The 26,638-nt window shown below is 36.4% G+C and overlaps 1 protein-coding gene across 6 annotated transcripts in view; it reads right to left on the reverse strand.

Annotated features, from left to right (window-relative positions):
- The window catches only part of KIAA0825 (KIAA0825 ortholog), a 238,079-nt gene that overhangs the window by 156,658 nt on the left and 54,783 nt on the right, over positions 1-26,638 (reverse strand). For all 6 annotated transcript variants that reach the window (XM_027878183.1, XM_027878158.1, XM_027878149.1 and 3 more), the window contains one exon: positions 8,588-8,758. In XM_027878183.1, coding sequence (XP_027733984.1) covers positions 8,588-8,758 — 171 coding nt within the window. The remainder of the gene's footprint in view (positions 1-8,587; positions 8,759-26,638) is intronic.

A 26,638-nucleotide genomic window follows, 5' to 3' on the forward strand; every position in this document is an offset into this window, starting at 1 on the left:
CCCTTCACCATCTTCGTTGTTCTCCTTTGGACACTCTCTAAAGGCTTAACATCTTTCTTATATTGTAGTGCCCAAAACTGCCACAATATTCAAGGTGAGGTCACACCAGTGCAGAGCAGAGCAGGACAATCACCTCCCTCGACGGGCTGGTGATGCTGTGCCTGATGCCCCCCAGGACACAGTTGGCCCTCCTGGCTGCCAGGGCACTGCTGACTCATATTCAACTGGCCATTGACCAGGACCCCCAGGACCCTTTCCTTGGCACTGCTTTTCAGTAGCTCATCCCCCAGTCTGTATGTCCATCCAGGGTTGCCCCATCCCAGGTGCAGAGTCTGCCACTTTCCCTTGTTGAACTTCCTATGGTGATTGCCCAGTCCTCTCATTTGTTGAGGTCTCTCTGCAGGGCCTCCTCACCTTGGAGGGAGTCAACAGTTCTGCCAAGTTTTGTGTCATTTGCAAACTTACTTGGTTTCCCCTCCAGTTTGGCCTCCAAGTAATTTATAAAGATGTTGAAGAGCACAGGGCCTAAGATGGAGACCTGTGGAACTCCACTAGTGACATGTCTCCAGCCTGATGCTCCCCCGTTCACTACTAGCCTCTGTGCCTGACCTGTGAGCCAACTGCTTACCCACCACATGATGTGTTTATCCAGCTGTGGGCTGGACTGTTTGTCCAGAAGGATCCTGTGAGAGATAGTATGAAAACCTTTACCGAAATTCAAAAACTTTGCATAAAGGGACCTGAGGGTCCAGAAGGACACAATGTTGAACATGAGTCAGCAATGTGTCCTTACTGCAAAGAAAGCTGATGGTGTCTGGGCTGCATCAGGCAAAACATTGCCAGGAGGTCAAGGGAAATGGTTCTTCCTGTCTGCTCAACACTGGTGAGGTCACACCTGGAGTGGTGTGTATGGTTCTGGGCTACTCAGTACAAGACAGACATGAACATACTGGAGGGTGTCTAACAAAGGTCCATGAATACAACAAAAGGCAATGGAGCATCTCTCCCATGAGGTCAGGCTGAGAGCACTGGGACTATTATTCAAGACAAGATAAGGCTTGGGGTGGCATATCATTAATGTATATAAATATCTGAAAGGAGAGGGCAACGAGGACAGAACCAGACTGTTCCTAGTGGTGCCCAGTGACAGGGTCAGGGGCCACAGACACAAACACAGGAGGTTGCCTCTGAACATCAGGAAATAGTTTTTTTACTGTGAAGGTGACCAAGTATCGTAAGAGGTTGTCCTGAGAGACTACAGAATCTCCATCCTTGGAGACACTCAAAAGCTGTCTGGACATGATGGTGAGCAATTTCCTGTAATGGCCCCCAACAGGGGTTGTTTGGGTCTCCATAAATCCCTTCCAACCTCAATTATTTTGTAATTCTGTGAGTCCGTACTCCAAAAGGAATATAAGAATAAAAGCAAATTATATGTTATTTTTAAAATCTGTCTTGTAGCATATGGTAAACAACAGTGGTCCAGATATTTCTAATGTAATGTACTTCATGTGAAATTAAAACATGGTTTTAAATAACCAGATGCTGCCAAAGCATTGTTAAGATTATCTTCTAAGCATAAACTTATGGATCTTCAGTGATCTGAAGCTACTGATAGTACATGGCCAAATTTTAAGGAGACTTTCTCTTTCTATAAAATTTCCAGTATTTGTATATACATAGGATCACTCTAGAATTAAAGAAACCTAAGTGACTGGATATTTTCCCTCTTTTCTGTTCTGTTTTCTACTTTATAATCACCTTTCTTTTCCACTTACAATTCCCCTTTATATATATATATATACACACATATATATATATACACACATATATATATACACACACATATATATATACACATCATCAGATTTTAACTATAAGCATGAGTATCTATATATTCACATTCTAATATTATTGTCGCTACTTAGAGCAGCTAAGTAGCTTATAACTTTTTATGTAAAGAATTTAAAGAAAATCTTTAACATTTAACCTAAAGTCTTTGTGTATTCATGACACTGCTGCCTTAATTGTTAAGAAGTCACAGCTGAGATAAATAAGTATCTAGCTGATGGTAGATTTGTGACCCCAGAACCAGAGTCAGAGCCAAATGATGCTTCTATCGGCATTGGTCATTTCAAAGGCTCCTTCATTATTAAATTAGCATGTTCTACTAGACTGCTCTACCTCTTTTTCTAACCAACAGCTTGGGCACTCCTGCTTTATACTCATATATAACTATGTGCATCTAGGCTCACAGACATAGAAAAAATTTCCTAGTCTTCTCAAAGAAGCCCCAAGTTCAAGTGTCTCTTTAGTCTCTCAAGTCTCTCTATTTTACTGAGTTGCTTTGGTTTCTCAAATTTTTGCTTTTCCCAAATATCCTCTGGGTAAAGGTGGTAAAAATCTTCTTCAATTTAACCACCAGACTCTGCACTTCAGATGCTACTAAACCTTCCTCTCAAACATTGTTTCCAAGAGACATATATATCATATTATATACCCTTTCTGTCCTGTAATTTCACTTGTTTTCTGACTGTCCTGCCCTAATCAGCAAACCCTCCTGGTAAACAGAAATGCAGCTTTATTCAAGGTACAGCTGCTACTCAGCCCAAATTAGTCTGCCACTGCAGATGGGAAGGCAGGCAATGGGACGGGGGAAGCATCCCTATCTAGGCAGCCAGTTTTGTACACAAATTCTTTGACTCTTCTCCCAGATTCCAGACATCAAACTCCATTTGCACAGATAGAGAGAAATGTATGTGATCCTTCTCATATCACTGCTTGGAGGAGAGAACTTGTAGAAAGCAAGCAGAAAAATGGAATGTTGTGAAAGAAGATGGGGGCTGAAGGAAAACTTCTCATTCTTTCAGATTTGCTCCCTTTCCAGAGCATATTTTACATCTCCACCTCTCTTGATTATTATGGAAGACTGAATTAACTACAAACTCTTGCTACATCTTTCTTGAAACTTATGTTCTACAAACTTGATAGACTGCTCACACTTTGTATACTTCCTGGAGCTTACCAGCCAGGGAGCTTGTAAATAACAAGATTATATTGAAATCTTGAAATCAAGGATCAAATCAAAAACTCTTCAGCCAACTTTTCTTATGCGTATTAAAATTTGTCTGGGATTATTCTTCTCATCAAAACAAATCTGGTTGCAAATGTCCCCTTTGCCTACAATGCATTTAATTCTTTCTCCAGTTCATTATTTTGCTGTTTTTGTAATGATGATTAGAAAGACAAGTTACAGTGACACCTCTTATACTGTTAATATAATTTTTTTTTCTTATAAGAAGCCCTATTAAATTATTTTTTCTACAGAATTGCACAGCTTTCCTATTTTTATAGCATTTAGGGTCATAAGAAGAGTCATTGTAATGCCATCTTGCATGCAGCACAGAATAGCAAAATATCAAGGAAAGCTTTTGTTTGACGCCTGTGCATAAGCTGAGTATCAGTGCCATCAAAGTGGCTTACTTTAGCAAGCTCAGACAGAACTTTTATTCAAACTGTACTGGAACTAATATGTCTTGCAGAAGCTGGAAATACTAGTCCCCCAGAAATATAAATAAACAGAAGAAAAAAACTGACTAGCTATAGATCAAAAACCCATTCTGCTTTCTATCTGCAATAACAGACTTTTTATTTGTTGTACTATACTGAGCAAACTGCCATAACACAAACACAGAAAATGTATTCTAGTGTAAATTCCATCTTCACTTTGGATTGATCTGCTGCAGCTGTGTATTTCCTAAAGAAGCTACTTGAACATCTTGCTTTGAGACTACAGCAAAAAATAACAACTTTCTTCAATCTTTGCAACTTTTGCAATATTGCAACTTGGCAATAAAAGTCTATTAAGAGGATGCATCTCATAAATTTAATTTCACACTTCTTTTATTACACTTTACAGAAATGAATATAGAATTAAGGATTTCTTCTAATGGTGTGAAGGAAAGATCTTTGCAAATCTTCCAGTCCTGTGAAGCAAAGCTTGTAAATCTAAGGGCTTGACAACTTTGCCTACATTATTTTCAAAGTGCTCCATCAGAAAAAGTCAAAAAGCCTTTCTTGCTACTTGTTATCTGATCTGTCCAAAGTTCACCTTTCCGACTGGAATGGAAAAAAAGTGAGATAGATGAAAGAACATTAGTAATTCAGATTTTTTAAAAGTCCCAACAAGACGTTCTGAAAACCCAGAGGAAAGACAAATCTACCTTAAAGATGGGAAGAGAATGCAATTTGGCAGAACTCTAAACTTAAATCTCCTTCTTAGCCCTTGTCTGAAGCTGAACATGTTACAGATTACCTCAAAGAGAACAACCCCTGTGATGCTGCAAGTACTAGATATGTCAGAACAACTCAGGAATTCAACTGAACGTAAATAGAGAAGTAGACTATCTCATCACAGTAGGCATGACAAGGTACCTGCAGAAGAAAGGGTTAAATGTCTAGTCAAGAAAAAACAGAAAGTGGTTAGTTCTTTAATTTTATGAAATCTAATGCTTGTAGAGGAACAAAGTTATGCAACACTGAGAATAAATGTTAGAAAAATACAGATAACTTCCCTCTGAAAGGCAGAGTAGCAGTCTTGTCCAGATGCCAAGCTAAAGTTCAGGGATGGAACAAAACAATATCATCATTTGTTTGTCCAAGAACTTTTCATTATTTTCTCCTTTTGTATGATTTAAGGCATAACTTGAACAACACACTGGCAGTAAATAAAATGTGTGTTTACACTACATTTCTTCAAAACTGTGCTTAGATAATGCAAATGCATTTGAAATCAAGCTCAAAACTTGGCATGTACATACTGCTCATTGAGGGATACAAGCTAAGATAGCTCTAGTAAAGACAAGTCAAAAAAATAAAATCAGGAAGAACTGGATGGAGAACAGTGAAAAGTAGAGTAGAAAATGCAATTCAAAGAATTTTTTTTGCAATCTATGAAAAACAATTTGTGAAAATGAGGATTCTGAATATATTCCAGAAGATGCCAGATACAGAACTCAGAGAACTGAACTCAGAGACCTATCCGTATCACCTAAAAAAACTCTCTACATCCATCTCCCTACAGAGTTCACTCTGGTTCACTGCTTCCTTTGGTGCTATTGTCTGCCATGGGGTTACCATCAGAGAACACTGGTAGGCAGTACTTCCCTCTAATATCTATTTTCAACCGCCTAAATTGGTCTTCATAGGATTCCATTGTGCACACTGCAAAGAAACTTGTCTTGTTGCCAGCTAGAACTCTGAACTACATGTCTTTCTTTTCTTCACTGTTCTTTTTTTGGTTCACAAGCAACCTCCTACCAAAAGCGGAATCTGCAGAAGAGACTACATCCAAGCGATAATGCAATGAAAAAGTATGAAGAGAAGCCCAGGTGGCCACCTTGCAAATTTCCAATGTGGAAGCCTTCGACCTCTCCGCCCAAGAAGCAGCTATAGTCCTAGTGTAATGAGCTTTACAAACCCTGGGAGTCTCTTTACCCTTAACTACATACGCCTCCCTAATACAATCCCTTAACCATCTAGCTAAGCAAGTCTTAGAAGCCATTTGACCCCTCTTAAGACCCCCTAAGAGTACAAACAATCTGTCAGAAGATATGAAATCTTTGATTCTTCTGTGATAAACCCTAAGTGTTCTTCTTACATCCAATTTATGCAGCCATTGCTCTTTGTCATTGCTGGGTTTAGGGAAAAATGAGGGCCAAGAAACTGTCTAGTTTAGATAAAACTCAGATGCCATCTTTGGGACAAAAAAAAAAAATTAAAAAGAGGAACCATCCAAAGAACTACTTTGTTTCTGATGGAACTTGACACATGTTCTAAATATCAAGATTGAAGTACTATGGGATATAAAGCAAAAAAACCAATTAAAACTGCCAATGAAACAGCTATAGACATAAATGCAACACTTGACACAAGCACATGAAAAAACACACTATTTTTGTTCAATCTCTGTGTGAGTTACATAGACAAAAAGACTCCTGTGAATACTAAAACCAATCAAAAAGAAAAGAAAGCAGGTGCAAGGTTCCAATCTATGTGATGTCTAGGGAAACTTTAGTTCACTTGGACATTAGCCTACCTTTTATGAATTGGCCATTTTCCCCTAATTTGCCAGCAGCCTACTTGCAGAGGACTGACACTTCAGATATCCCTCACTGCAGTGACTGAGGCATAGACTGGATACACCCAACCTAGCTTTAACCCACTGAGAGTACAGGTAACTGTCTAGCACCAGCAGCACATGGTTGAATCTGGGTTAATTTGCTCTGCTTCTTAGGCTGGTTTTGAAGTCTGTGCTGCACTGTAAACTTGACACTGGTACTCCAGTTAATTTAAAGCTGTTTTGGACATACCTACACTCTAGATTTTGTTAAATTAAACAAAATTTCTAATAATAAGGCTTCTAAATAAGTACAGAAGATGGCGATTATATTTCCTAGTCATATATTATAATCTGTTCTGATGAAAATAAAACAAGGATTCTAATCCATCCTTCTTATCAAAACTCAGTCTTTGTCAGTGACAAAAATAAGATTATCAGTCTAATAAAGGACATTAACAGAGAAAGTCTTAAATCCCTTTTAGCACTTAACAGAACCTGTAACTACTGAAAATATAGCTCTCATTCTCCCACATTAAAAAATTTTTCATTTCATCACTACAACTGAGATTTCTGACAATATGAAGTGAAAATAACACAAATAAACTCTTCTTCTACTTAGGCATCTTATTAAAAATGTCTCTGGATGTGTCTTCTTTTCACATACTACCTGTAAACATAAAACTTAGCAAAGTTTAGTGAATAGAACCACCTGATCAGCAACACTAAAAACACTAAAACCAAAAGCTATGTCTGAAGATTTCATTAAAAGCACTTGTACAATATTTACCTTTAATTGTTTTTCAGGGTAAAAGTAATTTTATGTTTCCTTTATAGAATGGACCTTCTACCCAAAGACTCCCTCCCCCAATAAGATTTAATAATATTTTCCATTCAGATTTTATTAAGTAGAGGTACCAATTAAGAACCAACTTGTCATAGGCAGAATTATCCTTAAAGAATATTCCTCAAAGAAGAAGGCTTAACACACTTTAGAGAAACATTTCTGAATGCAATTAAGCTTGGAAAAATGCCTGCAGGATAAAGTCCTAAATACACTTCCTGGAAAGTAAAATATTTCTTATTAATGTTGAAATCTTTAAGTTCTCTGAATTACTGGAGATCATGTCTTAGAGTGTAGATATTTAAATGTCAAATAAATTTCCCATTCAAGAGTTTTTCAATTTCTTTACACTTTATCACAAAATATACTAATAAAAAGACTTACAATCACCCTTACTGAATGTATACCATGTTCTACACATAAGGATTCCACAATATGAGAAGTTTATTCTAACACCTCTTTATAGGATCAAGGCCATAAAACATAAATCGTAATGTATAACAGCTTAACATTTCTTGAGAATTACTAAAACTGAGAGATTAAAGGAGGCAGAAATACATTGAAACCAATAGCAAAAATGGAATTTGAATGCAAATTTTATTAGAGCTTTGAGGTATAGTCTAAAAATACACAGGTTAAGCTGTATTTCTTTATTTCAGAATGTCAGGATTACAGATGAAGAATCCATCTACAAAATGTGTGCCTCTGAACTCTTCTTGTATAATATTTTTATTTTAATCAATTAAGTATTCTCAGACTGCATTCCCAAAACACCCTTCTCCTCCGCTTGCAGCTTGACTACACAGAGAGTAAATATTTGACTCTACCTATCCTCTCTTCCTGAGCAGCCTGGACTCATTTCTGGTCTGATCTTTTCCTGCAATAAAATCAAAGCTCTTGAAACCACTTGGTCTCTGGTGACTTGGAGTTTTTCTACTGGCAGAAGCAGTAGAGTAGAAGAACTTGCTTTGAGCTTGCTATGACCTGAAAGGTGTTATTCACCTGCATTTTCATGATATCAGGTTCTCCTGAATAAAATTAAATGAAAAAGAGAGTGAGCATGGAATCTATAGCAAATGCAAACTTGAGGCTTGATCATTTTACTGATGTAGAGCCTACCTCTATAAAACACCCACTGAAGCCAATGGGATAAGCATGTTAGTTAACCTAGTACATAATAGTGTTTGTGAGCACTACAGGTTAAATCAGGACTATATCCTTAAACATTTAGTTGCATGTATACTAAAATCAACTAAACTGATGTTCAAGCCAGTGCTTTTCTCTCTTGAAAAAGGCAACTTGAATTCAGACTCCATACATTTGTTGTGTCCTATATGAAGCACAGGATTTTACAGATAATTCAGTAGGAGATATCATGTTACAGTGTTTGATAGTTTTTCATTATGATTCATTATCTACATTCAGTACATCACATCTTTACACACAGCTATAAGTTCAAGTCATTGTGCTCAAATATAAACCTGCATATTGCAAAGACTTTTTTAGAGGATATGGTAACAGACGTATTTTCAAAATATGATGACATAATTTAGGTAAATAATGTTGAAAATCATATAAAATTATATTTTGCACAAAGTAAATCAATAAATTATTTGATTCATTACCTTGAACATTCTTATTTCGCTCCATAAATGAAGGCAGCAACAGAATTTCTGCAGAGAGCTCTTCAATTTTTTCCTCCATTAATAAGAAGAGTTTGATAAGTTGAGAAAGACATTTGAGTTGATACAATGTTAAACAGAAGTTCCTTCCTTTTTTGTGGCATTCTTGGGAGGCTGTTCAAGTAAAATAATAAAATAACATTTATTATAGCTTAAAAAATGGTCCTGCAAAATTGATTATGTAAGACAGTATAATATATCACATAATTTCATTTTTATTATAGGATAATGTATCTTTTTCTCATTATAAAATTCTGTTACATTAGTTCTTCCTATGGCTTCAGCATTTCTTAATTATCTTGGAAGTTAAAACTGAATTCCAGGTTTTGTTATTCATTAACTAGGGTATTTTTCCAAGCAGGGATCTACTCAAACTTCCTCACCTGTGTTTTACAGAAAACCCACTGTGTTGCAAAAGCCGAAAAGGGAAAAAACACTTCATTACTGTATTCTAATGGTTTGGGACATCACATCAGTTGTCACTCTGCAAGTCACCTTGTCTGTTTAACAATCTGCTAGCACAATACAGTTGATGAATATGACATTTGAGTGAAAAGAAACATCAATCTAACACTCCACAACTTTAAATACGTGGGGTTTGAAAACAAGTGAGATTGTCAGTGAGCAAATATCAGCAAGTATTATAACTATAAGCATTTGGTATTTAAAAGAAGAAACTGAACATTTTATTTTGAAAGGTTAACACATGTAATCATAACATATAATCATGTCACATCAACCAGGGAACTCTGATTTGAGCAAAGTCAGACTATAAATGACTGTGAGATGTTTCCAATTCAGTATTACCTAACCACTTGGGTTTAAGTATTTTAATTTTATAATTTCTTTAAATGCAACAGATTTGCACTTCTGTGCAAATTGTGGCAAGCTGATACCAGGTTCCTATGCAGCTCTGTTGCAGATGTAACATCAGCAGAATGGTTTATCTAGAAAGTGTCAGAGTGAGAGCCAGAGTAGTTTGAAAGGGAAGCTCGGAAAGATGAAAACAAATAGAAATTGACTGAGATGTATTTTCATGTGTCAAATCTTACCTTTGCAAATTTGAAATTCTCTGTACCATCCTTTTTCCTCCAAGTTTATAGATATTTTTTTAAGCATTCACAAATCACTTTTAAATAGGCATAGATCTAAGAAGCAGAGCCGAGCTCTGAATACTAATTCCCTAATTTACTATTCCAGTTTTGCAGCCTTAGAGATTAAAATGCGGGTTTTGCATCCACATCTGAATTTCCTCGAAATTCCAAACAGATGTATTCATGCTAGTCCCTTGCATTTCAAAGAATGGGAAAAGAGTTATGCATAATTGCACCTGTTAGTGCCTTTCATCTCTGAGTAACAAGTAAATAGTATCTTTATTGCTGGATTTCTTATTTTAAGTCCCAAACTTACAAAAAACCACATTCTGCTATTCAGAGATCTTGACTGCTTACCTGAAAACTCGAGAATATAACCTGATTTTAACTGACATGAAATGACTGCATGAGTCTGTGGTGTAAGAACACAAAACATATCATAAAAATGAATGAAACATTAGTTCTGTCTCCTATAACTTGAAAACCTTGTGATGCTCTTGCCTCCTCTCTTGAGGAACACAGAAACCTTCCAATTATTTGGTTATCACAAATGATATTAGACTGAAAGGAAGTGGACCTAGAAGACAGAGGTATAGCACAGTAATACTATTTTTAGAATATATTACTAAAATCAGAAAAAAGTAAAAAACTTACTTTCAATGATCATTCAAATTACATTTCAGTTTTATCGTTTCTCAGAACTGACAACTCATTTATTCAGTGCTTCATGATCAAATAGCATGCACACACCTAGGTGTCCAAAGTTTAACTGAAAGGTCTTATATACGTCCAGACTGTTAGGTTTGAAATAACGATGGTATCATTTAACTTTGAAGACCACTGACCAGGCTGCTTGAACAAGCATATCATAATCCATTTTTCAGCAGAGGAGAAGGCACTTCTTTTCTGACATGGTTCTGATTGGACAACTTACAGGACAGAAACCTTTACAAACTGTGTAACAGCCAGGAGCTAAGCAGACAATGCTATAAAATGGAGAAAATCTCAAAACAGGTTTGTAAACCTTGTAGGAAGGAGATTGTCATGAAGAGAACATGTCTCCACGTGGACAGATGTGAACTAGACATGGGGACTGACTGTGATATATGTTCAACCAAACCTTAGTGCCATCAACCTGTTAGGAGGAAAATCAGCCATATTCACATAGTGGAGTATGGTTACTCTGAAAAAGTTATGAAATGGCTCATGACTAATGGTGTTAGGTCAGAGAACTAATTAACCCATTTACTCAGGTGACACTGCATGGCAAGAGAAGCAGCCCTCTGTAATGAAAACAGTCTGAAGTTGTCATTAGCACCCTATTCAATACACAGAGGACTGCACACAGGGTGACTGAAAGCACATGATGCTTATCTTAGCCAGCCAGGAATCAGTTAAGCAATGACATTCCAGTCTACTTGTAGAATAGAAGGGAGCATGGAGAAAGTTACATGATACAAACCAACTTCCTTTCTGAACCATTTGCAGTTTGCTATCATTCGTCTAAATTTGATTTTTTCTGCATGTCTGACTTCAATTCACATAGTCCTTGTACAAGAAAATAGCTGCAGCAGGATCTTTGGGTATAGGCAAACATCAACAGAACCTCCATAGTGTCTCCTAACAACATGCTGACCTCCTGTTAAAGAACTACCTTGTGAGAAGAATTTGTGAAAAGAGACAGAAAGGCTAATACAGAGCTACAGAGAGGTAAAGTAGACCATACAACCTTTGTCTATGTGCCAATGGGCCAATTTTGAAAACCTGTCTTTAAACAGAGGTGAGATCTGGACCTAAACAAACACAGAGGAATAAAAAAATGTTCTGAGCTTCTGAACACAGGGTCAGGCTTCCACTTCTACAGAACAAGAATCACAAAAATACTGCTGTACAAAACCATTCCTTATACTGATGACTTGCTCTGCAGGCTGAATCTGCCCACAGATACAGCCTAAGTCAGTACAATGAGGTATGCTGCAGTGTAGGCCTCTGAAGAGGCTGGTCAGGGCCATTAAGGCCCACTAGTGCATACAGGGCTTTTCTTGCATAGCCCTTAAGGAATTACAGTTTTCAGACTAAAACAGTAGAGCAACAGGTAATTTTTGGAAAACTGTCTTTCTGTTTGACCAAGGACAGCACAATTATTTTGCTAACAGGAAAGAAAAGAAAGTACTTGAGATTTCTGTTAAATAGACCCCCCTTTCTAGGGGGTAGGAGGGAGAAGAAGTGGTAAAGACAAAAAAGTTACTTGAATTAACTTGAATGTACCTTGCATTTATTTGTAGCAAGTAAAAAAAATCTTCATGGGTCACTACACAAAACTGGAAGGAAGCAAAGGAATAAGCTCAAAACTTTCATGCCATTAACAACTCTACATTTAGATAATCCTGTCACAGAGAGACAAAGGGGACCTAAAGACATTTAATTTCTTCAGACACACTGATTTGCTACCACAACGATGAAATGAGAGGCAGCAGAAGTCATCCCAAATGAGGTTACTCTTAGAAAGCTTTTCTTATAGAAGAAGGCAGCCCAAGTAATATTGAATATCTATCAATTTGTGTGCTGGTGCCAAAGCAGCCGATGCAGTCATACAGCATCAGAGAAACTAGAGGCATTCATTTTTATGTTTGGCCTTTCATTTTAGCAGAACAGATTGAAGCTGAAGAAATTTTCCTAAGATCTAAAGCACATGCGGTTGAATTCTACTAAGTATTATTCTAACAAAAAATTAGCATGTCATTCAAACAGCAAGGTGAAATTTAGTCTGGATAGCCTACGTCTTAAACACCGAATCTCAGTTTTTCTATATTTGCATATAAAGTTATTTTCTGAAAACCAACTTGAGAGACCTTAGGAATTAAAAAGATGGTATCAAAGAATTTCACTTAGCCAGTGATGAAGTTCAGAGGTGTCCATATGAATTCTAAGACAACTCGTAAGTTAATGAAAGCATTTTTCAAGCAACATAGAGTGAAAAGATGCACGTTCTATAAGCACTTGATCATAGTACCTGAGCTTCTCCTGCGTACTTAAATTCGGAAGCAAGGTGTCTGACTTTATCTTACCAGTTTTAGAGATCTTCCATCACCTCTAAAAATGAAGAAACACAAGAAAATAGGCTGAACTAGATCTAGATGACTGTGTATACCTGCTAACTTGTGATTTTATAGCAAGTTTCAAGTGATACTTTCCTCAAAGCCCTAGCTTCTAAAACCATTTAAAAAAGTGTTCCAACTTCCTTGGTCGTAGCCTGGAGGCATTTAAGATCTCAAAAGGCATAAGAAAACATGTATGAATGAGTGCCATAAGTTTAATGCAACTTTTGTGATTTTTTTTTTTTTTAATGAGCATGGCACCTTCATTTTAAACAATTTTGAATTCATAACATCTCAAAAACTGAATGGCTAATTCCGATTATTTCAAGTCATCCAAGCATGTGACACAGTAAAGTGTGATGCAGAAATCCCTGCAACAGAGCTGAGCTGGATATGGACGTTCAAGAATAGCTACACCATAGCACTGCTCTCAGATTAATTAGCCTTTACTATTCACTGTACAGAGCCACACAGCTAAACTGCTTCTGAGAGTCATGATGGGATCCTTGGAAAGCAACCTGATGACTGTTTTCTTCAGTGATTACAGTGGGGATTTCTTCCTCAGCAGGAACCAAGGGTCTAAAACCCTTTAAATCAATTATACTATAAATTACCTTCCCAATACATTAAATATCATTCCCCTGCCCCATTTATAAGGTTCAATTTCACATAAGATAGATCTACAATACTGTTCTACAAAGGACACAAGAAGGCAATGTCGGGGATTTCATCCAATAAAGCTATATGAGAAAGATAATAAAATACAAAAACTTCAATATTAAACTTAAAATCTAACTACAGACTGCATACATAATAAATGGAACTATCACATTCCTAAAATCTGAAAAGAAATAGCCTAATAAAGCAACAAAAACACAGCTGCTGATAATCACTTTGTATAGGGGTATTTCAGGGGGTAAATTTTCAAAGCAGTGCACTGGGAGTTACATACATAAATTCCATTAACAATAAAGTGTTCCTCAGCTCTCAATGATATTAACTTTTAAGTGACACTATAACTATTGTAACAATCTTGCATTTATGACTGCATTAATCTGCACACTATCTCCTAAACAGAGCTTCTCTGTAAGCTGTACTATTATTTTGTTTGCATTTAGTAATGATATCTTCAGTTTTTATGGACATCTGCTCACAGTTTTCTCAAACTGCACGTTGGTGTACCTTATTTAATGCAACTGCTAGGTTTAAATAATTAGTATTGTTGGATATGATCACTAATTTCCTCATACTGTAAGAAGCAAGCAACTTAGTATTTCAGCAAAACAGATGTAATACATGGTATTACACAGAACTAAATCATTAAAAACAGTGCCAGCAGTTTTCTATACACAGTACTTTAAGATAATTGTAAAAAACCATCTTCATTACTGCATGCTAGCATTTTTTAACAGTTTAATTTGGATAGGTTACAAGATACATTCAAGTCACACAGACACAATTACTGCAAACCCAAGAAGCTACAAAATGTACCTAAACAAATATCTTCGACCCTGTTAATGTATGTGTCTTATTAATATAAGGCTACACCGTATCATGAATTTTTTATGAAATATGAAAAGAAAAAAAAGGAAATCCCTTAACAGTTGTTATTGATTCCACCACTTTCTGAATGAAAGATAAGAGCCATTTACAATGCAGAACAGATGTAGATGCTGACAGAAATGTAAACAATTGTTGCTTGGGTTACTGCCAGATTCTAAGCCGATACATTAAATTCCAAGTAAGCACATTTCCCCTATAGATTGCATTTACTGCCCCTTCATTTCCTATGTGCTCTGTCTCTCCGTTGCTGCGCCTGGCACTAAGCTATTTTCAGTTCTTTGGTGACCCCTGAGGCCTACTGCTACCTCACATAGCCATTAGAGAAGGGAATTGCATGTGTCTGACATGGCCTGAAACCAATTATTTGATATTTTCCTCAGAATGATGCCCAACTCTATTGGGAATGAGCAATCATGAAATAATTTACCTCCTGATTTAATTTTTTTCTGCACAAATTAGTTGTAGCCTGAGCTAGCTATACACAGCTGCCTGCGACATATCTCTGTCTTATCAAGATTCTACTTGAAATGATGAAAAAGGAAAGGAGGGAGTAGAATTGAATAGAATAGGCTGGGGAATCCTGCTTTTAAAAGGCATTGACAAGTTTATCAGATATACTGTATACTGATCACATGTGCTCTCTGCTGATTGAAACTGACAGACTCAGAAAGAACTATTAGTGCAGCAAAGGAAACCACATGGATGCAAACTGTTACCCCAGTGCTTAAGGTTTTTTTAACACCTGTCTTGCTTTGCAGCTCACTGTTCCAGTGAAACCCAGGAGTTCCAGCATAATCTGATAAAGCAGTGAAGTAAGGGATCTCAACTTAAGTATAAACATGATAAGCATGTATAAATTTGCATATATTTAATCAAGAGAGTATGTCTGTCATAGAAAGAGGTATGTCACTGCCAGCTATTAAACAACCTCAGTGAAAGACTATGCTAATCTTTTGAAAGAGATTCACTATACATAAAATTTTAATCAAATCTGCTCCATAAAATGACATCAATTTCCACCTTATGGTGAAGGTTGATTCCATATCAGGTTGCTAGATGTTTGCTATCAAATGCTAAGGTCCTCTGCTAAAGTTGTGTGGATTGGTTTGCCAAAATTAAACATTTACTTGAAAATCATGTTCACTGATCAACTGATGAAAGAAAGAATAGATCAGTGCTGGAAACACAGGCTGGAGAACATCTAATCACACTCTGACATCAAATTCATATTGTAATCTCAAGCACATCATCTCACCCATCTGACTCCATGACAGCATACAGCTACAACTCTGATGAAGAAATTACTGACTTCCTCAAGTGCTCTGAGGATGAAGTGCCCTGTAATCATGTTTAATAAAATTACTTTATACACAGATACCTATCTCAGTTTGCCCTGAAACCAGAGACTCAGCCTGCTCCTTAATTATCAAAAACACACCTATCCTCTAATAAATTACAAGACATTCTGATTATGCAAGTCCTGATAGACAATGAGATTTTAAACAATTCAAATGTAAACAAACCAATGAGTCTCTAAATTAAAATTAATTAATTGTGGGTCCATTTAAGGAATTTAACAGTTGGTATCCAATAATTTTCTAATAATTATCATAATATTGAAAAAGCACACATTCTTTAAACTTATAGAAAGACTATATTTCTATAAGCAGTAGTAGTTATAGGTGTTTTTTTAGGTACTATTCTGTAATTGGCAATTTGTTCTGAAGTAGCAACTATAAGCAAACAGTTCTTTGGAAAACTGCAAGAACTAACCTATAACAAAATGCTACTTTCGGTAATATTTCTCAATAGAAGTGAAACCATATTCTGGTCTTACCAACGATGTAAACTGGTTACAAATGCAATTTTTTATTTTTCTTGTCCACACTGTGGGCTGAGGGAGTCACTGAATTTCCTGAAATCTTCACACTCACACACAGAAAACACCAAAATAGTGTTTGAATAGAGTACACTGAAAGCTTGCAGAAACTGTAAATTAGACCTATATTGAAACAGGAGTCTTTGAAGAACTCTAAAAGTTGATCTTCCTCAGTCTTTCCTCAGCTGAAAGAGAAATTAAGCACTGCCAGGTCTGTCAAACTTTCTCATGAACTGTAACTTTGAGAGGACTTGTCTGTATTTCTCTGTAAACCATTTTAAAATACTTGGCTGATAAAAGACAATTCTAATTTTTATGTGAAAACACAATAATTAACATATTTATTTTAACCTGATTTAAATTTCTTTAATGTTTGCAAATATAAAAATGTCTCCTAGCTTAATTACTATCCTTCTGCATCTTCATTCACAGAGGAATTCTTGGGTCTCTCACAGATTGGTTCATTATATCACCCTATTCAAATTAGATTGCTAGGAACTTTCAACCAATCAGGAATTTCTATCAAGTGTTCATCGTTCCTTTGTGTAGTCTATGTATGATATTGTGTATTTCTTTAAATAATAGATTAAAGTGCCTATGTTACTTTTGTTTCTTTCACTCCTTGGAATTTCCAAGATACAACAGAGCCAGTTCAACTCTGTTCTAGTAAGAGAAAAAACCAAACCAAACCAAAAACACTACTTACAAAGCTGGAGTCAATATTCATATTTCTGCTTCCTCCCTCTTTATATATAAAAACCCTAGTTAGGCTAAGTCACGACGGAGTTCTAATAATTACTTTTACAAGGAATATAAACATCAAAAATCAATCTAGGCATACAGAAAAAAGGGCAGACACTGCCATTTAAAAACTTCTAGAGAAATGTTTGGAAATTCATAATCTTTTAACAAATATTTTCTAGACAGACTAATATACAAAAGAAGGATTAATCACATCTGTTAGCACAGATAAAAGTTCCCAATCACTCAGCTGAGACTACAGAATTAAAACACCTCTTTATAGATGAGCTGCTAGTATGTGTGTGACAGAACACCTAATAATGGCACAGAAAGTGCTGGACTTTTCTAGCACATGATCAAAAAATCACTGCACTGATTCTTAGCCAGAGGATGATCAGTGTATGAATCTACTGAGGAAAATAAAGCTCTTCCTGGAAGTCTGAGACCAGTAACTGATATAATTTCAGACAGTCCCCAACATTTATGGGCACTGGGACTGGGTTATAAACACACGTACTTCTCTCTACGTTAGACAGACAGGAATATCCTCATTGCCTTGCTCTATTCAGAAAATGTAGTGAAAAGTACTATAAAATGACTGAAAGCTTTGCTTTTCAAAAAATCAGTAGATACAGCAGCCCCTTGATTGAAGATGGAGGGGGTTTAAAAAATTCTAAGCCTAAGCCACAGTGAAAAGAACATTCATATTCTAATTTACCATGTAACATCCATCTTGTGGATGTGATCTCCACCAATTTTCCGGCTTTTTTTTCCAAAAAAACTATTGTGACTAATTTTGAATTTTTACCACACAATTTTGTGACAGAAGAGGTTCTCTATCTTGACAAAAATCAGTCAAGACCACTAACAAACTTGTGATTAAATGCTGGCAGATGCACATATTGAAAGCTCTAGTAACAACTTTCTTTGAATCAATACTGCAGGAGACTCTTTAAAGACATTTTTGAAGTATTCTCTTATCTCCCATAGTTCTACACACTTGTCTTCACAAAGGCCCATGTTCTGAAGTAAAAGAGAGACTACTATCATAATTCTCTCTCAGATTGTGTCACTTTTTATTATTAAACAGAAAACTACAGTACATAAATCTCAAAATGAACTCTGACCACTCTCCAAGTATCAGACTAGAGAGTCAATCAGTTTCATCTTTTAAACTTGGGAGGAGAATGGAACAATTAGAGAGCATAGTGAGTTAAAGGCTTTTTTCATGTTGAGGAAGAAAATGCAGGTATGCTGTGAAAGCACAAAGGAAGATAACTAGTTGGTGTTTGCTAATTGTGGACATTTTGAAAGAAAAAAAACCAAACCAACAAACCAAGAATGAAATTAGGCCTCTTTCAACCTCTACAGAATTCTAAAAACAGATTTGAATTCTGGTTGGAAAAGATAAAGTGGAAAAAATCATTAAGACGCAACAGTTTAAGAAATATAAACCAAAATATCATAAAAAATTTAATGTTTAAAAATATTTAAATTATTTCAAAACTAAAGCTAGTGTTTACCTATTTTATTAAGTAAACTAGATAATAAAATCCCAGAATAGGCATATTTTTAATATGAAAAAAAACAATAATGAGATATCACTGGTCATCTTCATATTATGGGCTTAATAAGCAATTTGAAGCAACTGCTCTGAAAAGATGGAAGGTATTCAGGCACAGTAGCAGCTTTGAAATTCTGTCAGTTCAACTGACATTTCAGTAACTGAGATACTGTTATCTTACCCCCTACTATATGCTTAAAAAGTAACAAGCTTAATGCTTTTATAATCTTCAAGAAAATGTCATTCTCCCACTAGAAACACATTTGTGGTCCTAGGATATTGTGTTCATATGGCCTTTAAAAGAGTATCTCTTTTTTATTAAAACTTCAACTATGCATGTTCAAACAGATGGTTCAATTCTCTTCTCAGTACTAACAATACTTCTGTTAAATATAATTGTGTAGAAGAATCAAATACAATATTTGGAAGAATAAGACATAATATGTGACAAACAAGCTATAAAACACATTATTTTCTATATTATGTTCAAGGATATTTATTCTGGTTCCCCTGAGTAAGATCTTGCTATGGCTGTCAAGATCTTATAGGCTTCCCAAGGAACAAAGACAATTTCAGAAATCTGCATCATATCTGTATGTCCACTGGTTTTCAATTCTAACTTCTTATTATAAATTCCCACTAACACTATTTGCTCCATTTTTTGAAATCAGTGACAATTAAATCTATCGAATATCTCAATGCTGATTGGCTTATAAAAAAAAACCTAGCAATCTGTGGTGATCATATTTGCATTTTTACTCAATCCCAATGTAATACCCATGTAATTTTTGCTCTTGTCCTCATGTTTTCTGTGAAGTTTATATACACATAACAAAAAAGTGCTACAGTTTTACTTGATACCCGTTACTTTCCCATTTTTCATGGATGGAAACCGTACAGTTTTTCACTCCACCTATGTAAGATACAGGGAAGACTGTGCCATAGATCACCAAGTATGAAGACAGGCTGGGAGAGTTGGGGTTATAAGAAAGGAGAAGAGAAAGCTCTGGGGAGACTTTAGAGCCTGTTTCAGGGGCTACAGGAGAGTTGGAGAGGCACTTTTGACAAGGCCATTGAGTGACAGAACAAGCAGGAATAGCTTCCATCTGAAAGAGGACAGCTTTAAATTCTATGCTGGAAGTATTTTTGTCTCTATAATGCCTAAAAGTCACTACAATATTTATGTGGGTCTTGAAACACTTTAAAGTTCAAATTAATGAAAAAAACCCCACATTTTAAATAGTTTCCACAGTTAAATTTTAAAATTTTTTATTTTGAAACATTTGGTCCTTAACAACACATTATAGATATAAATAACTGAAAACTTGCTGTACTAATCCAAGGACCTGGGCAATAGAATTAATTTGATCTGTAGAAGCAGGAAGTGATACTGGATATTATCATCGATAATCCATCCATGGTCAACTTTACACTAGCATGCCTTACTAGCATTTCAGGAAGATACAACAGGACTTTCCAGGACAGACCAGTAGTAAGTCAAGAGACTGAAACACTTTTCCCTACCATCCTCATACTTCTATGAGGACTTCTATGGACTGTTGAAATGAGAAAACATGATGGAAAACCAATTGTAACTAAAACATAAATATTGTAAATTATCTGCCATAATTTGTAATCTGTACAGAAGTATCAAAAAAGGTGCAAAGATACATATATTAATGACATGAATCCGAATTTGGAACTCTTTAATTTCCAGATATTAATGGGAGGATAAATTATACTGAAGTTATTGAGTCCTAATTATTTCCAGACATGAATAATCAGGTTTTTTCATCACATGGTCACTAAACCTGAAGGTATGCTTATTGTAAGCATATTTTTGACAGATAAGATGAAGATCATAGAAGACTGGTTGCAGGCCATAATGATGGTTTAAGAGATTACAAACCAACTGAGTTTAAATAAAATGGAAGGATGAAAGAAAGTCTGAAACTGAAGTTCTTCATTTCAAAGGGAGGAAATGATAAACTAGGGGAAATAAAGCCATATGCACATGAATATAGTGGAGAAATCAAATATAAGTTAAATATGTGTCCTGGTTACAGAGAGAAGGGTGGAGTTTAGCATGGTGTGGGTGTGACCAAGTTATTCTATACACCCACCTCATGGTTGGGGGGCATGGTTTCAGCAGGAAAACACCAGGTGCCCTTACTGGAAGTTGGCCATTTTGCTGCTGTCTGGGAAGGTGTCGGCATCAATCCCTTTGGACTCAGGACCACTCCGCTGGTGTCCCATTTTCTCCGTAGCACAGCTATGGACCTTTGGTGCTGAAAGTGACAGCAGCAAAACCACAATTGACTATAGTGTCGCCACTATCAATGGCACCAGCGGGGAAGCTGCCAGCAGGGAACACACCAGCAGCAGGGGCCAACCCCAACTGGTCGAGCTCATTGAAATGAGAGGAAGGGTGCCCTGCCAAACCAAGCCAAACCAAGCTGGAAGCAGTGTAGCTAAGTCGTAGGAAAAAAAAGCAGCAGTGGTCTGCAGGATCGACTTATGGCGCAGTGAAGCATTAAAATGGCAGTGGAGGTACCTGCATGGAACTGAGCCCCAGTGGAGAGGCTGAGCAACCAGTACTCAGACAACCTAGCTTCTGGGTGATTGTTTGTCCTTCTTTTTCGTTGTTTTCGGGTGAGGGGTAGGATACATTAGCTGTGGGAGCTTCCCTGTCATATTGCCTTTGTTCCCTAACACCACATGGTGATGGGAGCAGGAATGGTCACCATATTGCCCTTGTCTGGGGAAACCATATTTGTTTTGTTCCTGGTAGCACAGCCCCGTGGGTAAAACACCTTCTCTTTTTTGTATACTTTTGTTATTAATATTGCTGTTGTTATTGTGTCTCGTTCCATTGCTGTGTGCCTTTAATGAATTATTATCTTAACCAATAATCTCTCCTTTTTTGTCCCTCCCTTACCAGAAAGTGGTAGGGGAAGGAGAGTGGCTTATTTACAGTTCGTTTCCTAATGGTGTTAAAAGCAGCCCAATATGCAAAACCCAAAACTTGCATTTCAAGGTAGTTCAACAAATTGCTGGGAATATGTAAGGTTAAATGATCTGTTTTTGCTAACCAAGTACTTAAATTTAACATCCCAAAGTTGTCTTCATTTCAGCATGTTACTCCAGAATCTGTTTCTCTTCTTGCTTTCAACTCCACTGCACAAATGCAGCTAAACAATACTGAGTCCTTTTATTCAAATCATAGAATCATAGAATTAACTAGCTTGGAAGAGACCTCCAAGATCATCAAGTCCAACCCTTGATCCAACCCCATTGTGATTACTAGATCATGGCACTCAGTTCCACACCCACTCTCATCTTAAAAACATCCAGGGACGGTGAATCCACCACCTCTCTGGGCAGCCCATTCCAATGCCTGATCACTCTCCCAGAAAAGAACTTCCTTCTAACATCCAACCTAAACCTGGCACTTGGCTACAACCTTCTTTCAGGTAGTTGTAGAGAGTGATAAGGTCACCTCTGAGCCTCCTCTTCTCCAGGCTAAACAACCCCAGCTCCCTCAGCCTCTCCTCACAGGGCTTGTGCTCAAGTCCCTTCACCAGCCTCGTTGCTCTTCTCTGGACCCGCTCCAGCACCTCAATATCCTTCCTGAACTGAGGGGCCCAGAGCTGAACACAATACTCAAGGTGTGGCCTCACCAGTGCTGAGTACAGAGGAAGGATCACTTCCCTAGTCCTGCTGGCCACACTGTTTTTGATGCAGGCCAGGATGCCATTGGCCTTCTTGGCCACCTGGGCACACTGCTGGCTCATGTTCAGCCTCCTGTCAATCAGCACCCCCAGGTCCCTTTCTGCCTGGCTGCTCTCCAGCCACTCTGTGCCCAGCCTGTAGCGCTACAGGGGGTAGTTGTGGCCAAAATGCAGGACCCGACACTTGGCCTTGTTGAACTTCATCCCACTGGAGTCAGTCCAACTCTCCAGCCTATCCAGGTCCCTCTGCGGAGCCCTCCTGCCTTCCATCATTAGCAAATTTGCTAATGATGGACTCAATCCCCTCATCTAAATCATCCATAAAGATGTTAAACAGGACTGGGCCCAGCACTGATCTCTGGAGGACACCACTGGTGACCGGCTGCCAGCTGGATGCAGCCCCGTTCACCAGCACTCTCTGGGCCCGGCCCTCCAGCCAGTTCCTGACCCAGCACAGAGTGCCCCTGTCCAAGCCATGGGCTGCAGCTTTTCCAGGAGTATATTATGGGAGACAGTGTCAAAGGCTTTGCTGAAGTTTAGATATACGCCATATTCATATTAGGTTCCACAACCACAGTATTTTTTGTAGGCACTCAAGATTAGTTAAAGATAATAAATTTATAATATCATAATTTAAATTACAGTTTGCATTTGAATATATCTTTAGAATACAAAGGAAGTTGGTTATATTCTGGAATAGGAAAAGAGAAAGGAGGTCTGCTGGACACTTAAATAACAGGATGATATACTGCAGTAAAAGTGTAAAATATTAAAATACATCTCTGAAGGTGGTTTAATGACTTCGTAGTTAAAAATATACCTCTACTTTGCAATAATACTTCCTTAAAAATAATGATCTAGTGATATTTAAGAGCACACTCTGTATTGCCTCAGATTTTAAAACCAAGTTTCATTTGGGATTTTAAATGTTTAGGCATCTCTGAAAAGTTTGTGAAAATATTAAGCCAATGATTTTGAATACGTCAGAAAAGATGAAACTCAGAGCTCTAATCTCTTCTTAGTTTTAACCACAGGAAATTAAAAATAAAAAAAAAAATGAGTTAAGTAGTCTACATATGTATTTACACTCTCTGTTTATATATAAAATTATATAAATAAACAAAAGAAAACCTTCCACTAATACATAAATTGCGCATAATTTCATGGGGTTTAAGTTTCTTTAGCAGATGTCTTATCATTTGTAAGAGTAGCTGTTTCTTCATCTAACAGATGAAGAATTAAGATAGGTTAGTAATGCCTGATTAAACAAGCTTAACATTTTGGTAAACAGAGGAGCACAAAAAAGGTTCAAAAGGTAAAAGTACAATACACATTTAATAGACTTACTGCAAATAATGTCTAAGAAATATCATATTGGAAATTGAAGCAAAAAACCATAAGAGATAAGCTGAAAACCAACTGTGATTCTTTCCATGCTAAATATGTTAACAGATGTTTTTAGTATATTTTTATTTACCGTAACATTACATAAACTTCTGAAAGACATATGATTAAAATGATAGGAAGTCTGAAACAACAAAATCCCCTAAAAGCTCCAAAATATTTTTTAGGGGGTGTTGAGAAACGTTCCTTAAATATTAGTTTAGTACATTGGAAACACTGATTATGTGCTGAGAATATATATAGAAATCATAATTCATGTTATATAAAAAACTCCTACAATAATTTAGCTCAAATACTTATGGCTGAACCCTGCACTGTTAAATGTAATGAGAGTCACAGATATAACAGGGAACAGGAGCAAGTTAAAACACAAAAACACCTGCCTCCAGTATAGTTGGCAATTGAAGATGCCAAATTCCAAAAAATTTGCCTCTTTTCACATGCCATTTTGACAGCTTCTCTCCCAAACCGTGCTTTCCTCAGCCCTGATAAATGGATACAATCTTTTTACAGTACTTCACAAATAACTGTTCTAATGCAATATGAAAAAAAAAAAAAAACACATTATTTCCTTACTTCACAAATAGATTGTTATATATGAAATATTTTAAAGATTCACAACTCTGTTAAAGCTTTTTATAGACTACCTGTATTTTCCCAGCAGAATGTATAGAAAGTTTTCTGATGTTCTGGTACTGTTTCTTTACTTTCTGTTATTTTTGTTCTCTGCTACATAGTAAGACTCATTACAGCAAGTCTTAATGAAAAAAACCACAACAAAAAACAATCAACCAAAAACCACATTACCCTGAGGGTGGACTGAGCAAACACAAGCCTTTTTATCACCTCTGGGATAACAGTCCCAATTGAATGCACTAGATTAAATTATTTCGCTGTTCTGAAATGTGCTGGTTTGGTGGTTCCCAGAGGGCAGAGACCTCTAATCAAAAAATAAGAAACACATTGGTATAACTGTCTATCAGCTAAGAAAAAAAACTCCTTTCTTTTTCCCTGTCCCTCCATACTACAGCATGAGGGTTTTTTTCATACTTGGCAAAACTGGGTATCACTGTCAAGGCAATCTATTAAAGCTGTCTTTTAACTTGAACTACTGAAAAATACAGACTTGCACTCTCATTTCTGTGAGGGTAGAAAAGGTATCAGAATTTAATACAACTTCCAAGCAGGAAAAGCTACTTGACATTAAGAACTTGTCTACCATTTCAAAACTCCTAAAACAGTTAGTCCGTAGAATTTTTTTTTCCCCAAAGACTTATTTCAGTGTGAACTGCCTTGTGAACACCATAATTCTAAAGGGAAAAATGCCCTTTTCTGAAGTAGCATGATACAAAAATAGTATATTCTCTTTCCAGAAAAGACTCTTCACATATGAGCTCATATAGAATAAACTATTCATTAATAATTGTTTTAGCAATGATACAAAGAAATTTTTTTGCTTGAGTTGATTAATAATAGGCTATGATATGTCCACAAAATGAAAAAAACAAACTATACCCAAACCAAATAACTCTGACTTCCTATTTTGCTCTAGCCTGCTGACTTCACTACTGGTGCCTTACAGTTTGGCTGTCTGCAGTCTATAACCATACATCATCTAGAGCAGTCTGATTCTGCAGAAAACTAGTAAGACTGTAGGCAAATCTATGCCTGTCTCCCATACAAACTTCTTGAAGTAAAATAATATGAGGGCATGAGCACAACAGGCCCTGAAGAAAGTAACTCTGAGTATTAAATGATATTAATGAACAGCACTTCAAAACACACTCTATGGGTGCTAAGAGGACAGCTTTTGTATGTGCAAATCTGACATTTACTGCATTTTCAATAAAAATTAAAATCTGCTCTAATACCTATGAAATGCTGGGGGGGTTTTAATTCAAATTAATTGCAGAAAATATTTTAAAGCTGTAAGCATGTTCCTAAGATTTACTTTATTTTCACCTTCCTCTGCTTTTCTGAATATACAAAAGAAATGTGCAGTAGAAATCTATACTGATAGATGTGCTGGCACAATAATTTGTCAAAGCACATCTTTTGGCAAAAAAAAAATTAAGCAGATAAAGGACTGTATTAATAGATTTGAAGGACTTTTCCTTCTTGTAATACAGAAAGAGTTAATTTGTGGGTGTTTTAGAGACATCCTTAGTGTCACTTTAAATTCCACGTTTTAGATGTAAAATGGAGATACCTGAACTTACCTATCTTTGAGAGCTCTTTTGAGACTGAAATTAAAAGTTACTTACAGAATTCCCATTCCCAATAGGTCTTTTTTATGTTTTTTGTCAGTGAGTTCTTTCATTGACTCCCATCTCACTATGTAATTCAAAGACATATTTCTTCTTATTTATTCCATACCTCAACAGTATTCTGACACTATACTCCATCCCACTAATTTGTCAACTTTACGGTGAAATTCTTGTCCTTTCAACTTATATGTCTGCATGTCTTTTTCCTTACCTTGTCCTTCATATGTTCCACATACTCCTCCATGTTTCATCTCTTGTTGAAAAATTAACTCTGCATTTCTTCCACTATAATTTCTATTTGACTTACACTAACATATATGATGATTTTAAAACTCACAAGAGCGCAATTTTCTTCTGCATTAACCTGACAAATCATCACCTCATTTATCCTATTTGTATGTTGCACAACCCTAAGATCTTCTGTTTCTATATTTTTCATGTGATTCTAAGCTTTTAGTATTTTGTCTGCAAATCACCTTTATGGAAAGCTATGCTTTAAACAAATAGCTTCTGCACAGAGGAGTGATCAAAACTCTGTATTGAAAAAGCAATTACATACAATCACGCAATTATGTTATGAAAGTTTCCATTTCGTATGATTTTTTCCAAAGTGCTGATTCTTCCCCTTATAAATTAGCACATCAGATTTACAA

Source organism: Empidonax traillii, unplaced genomic scaffold (genome assembly GCF_003031625.1).
Source record: "Empidonax traillii isolate 1590-97213 ecotype Southwest subspecies unplaced genomic scaffold, ASM303162v1 scaffold4:size3804566, whole genome shotgun sequence".
In the NCBI taxonomy this organism is placed as follows: Eukaryota; Metazoa; Chordata; class Aves; order Passeriformes; family Tyrannidae; genus Empidonax; species Empidonax traillii.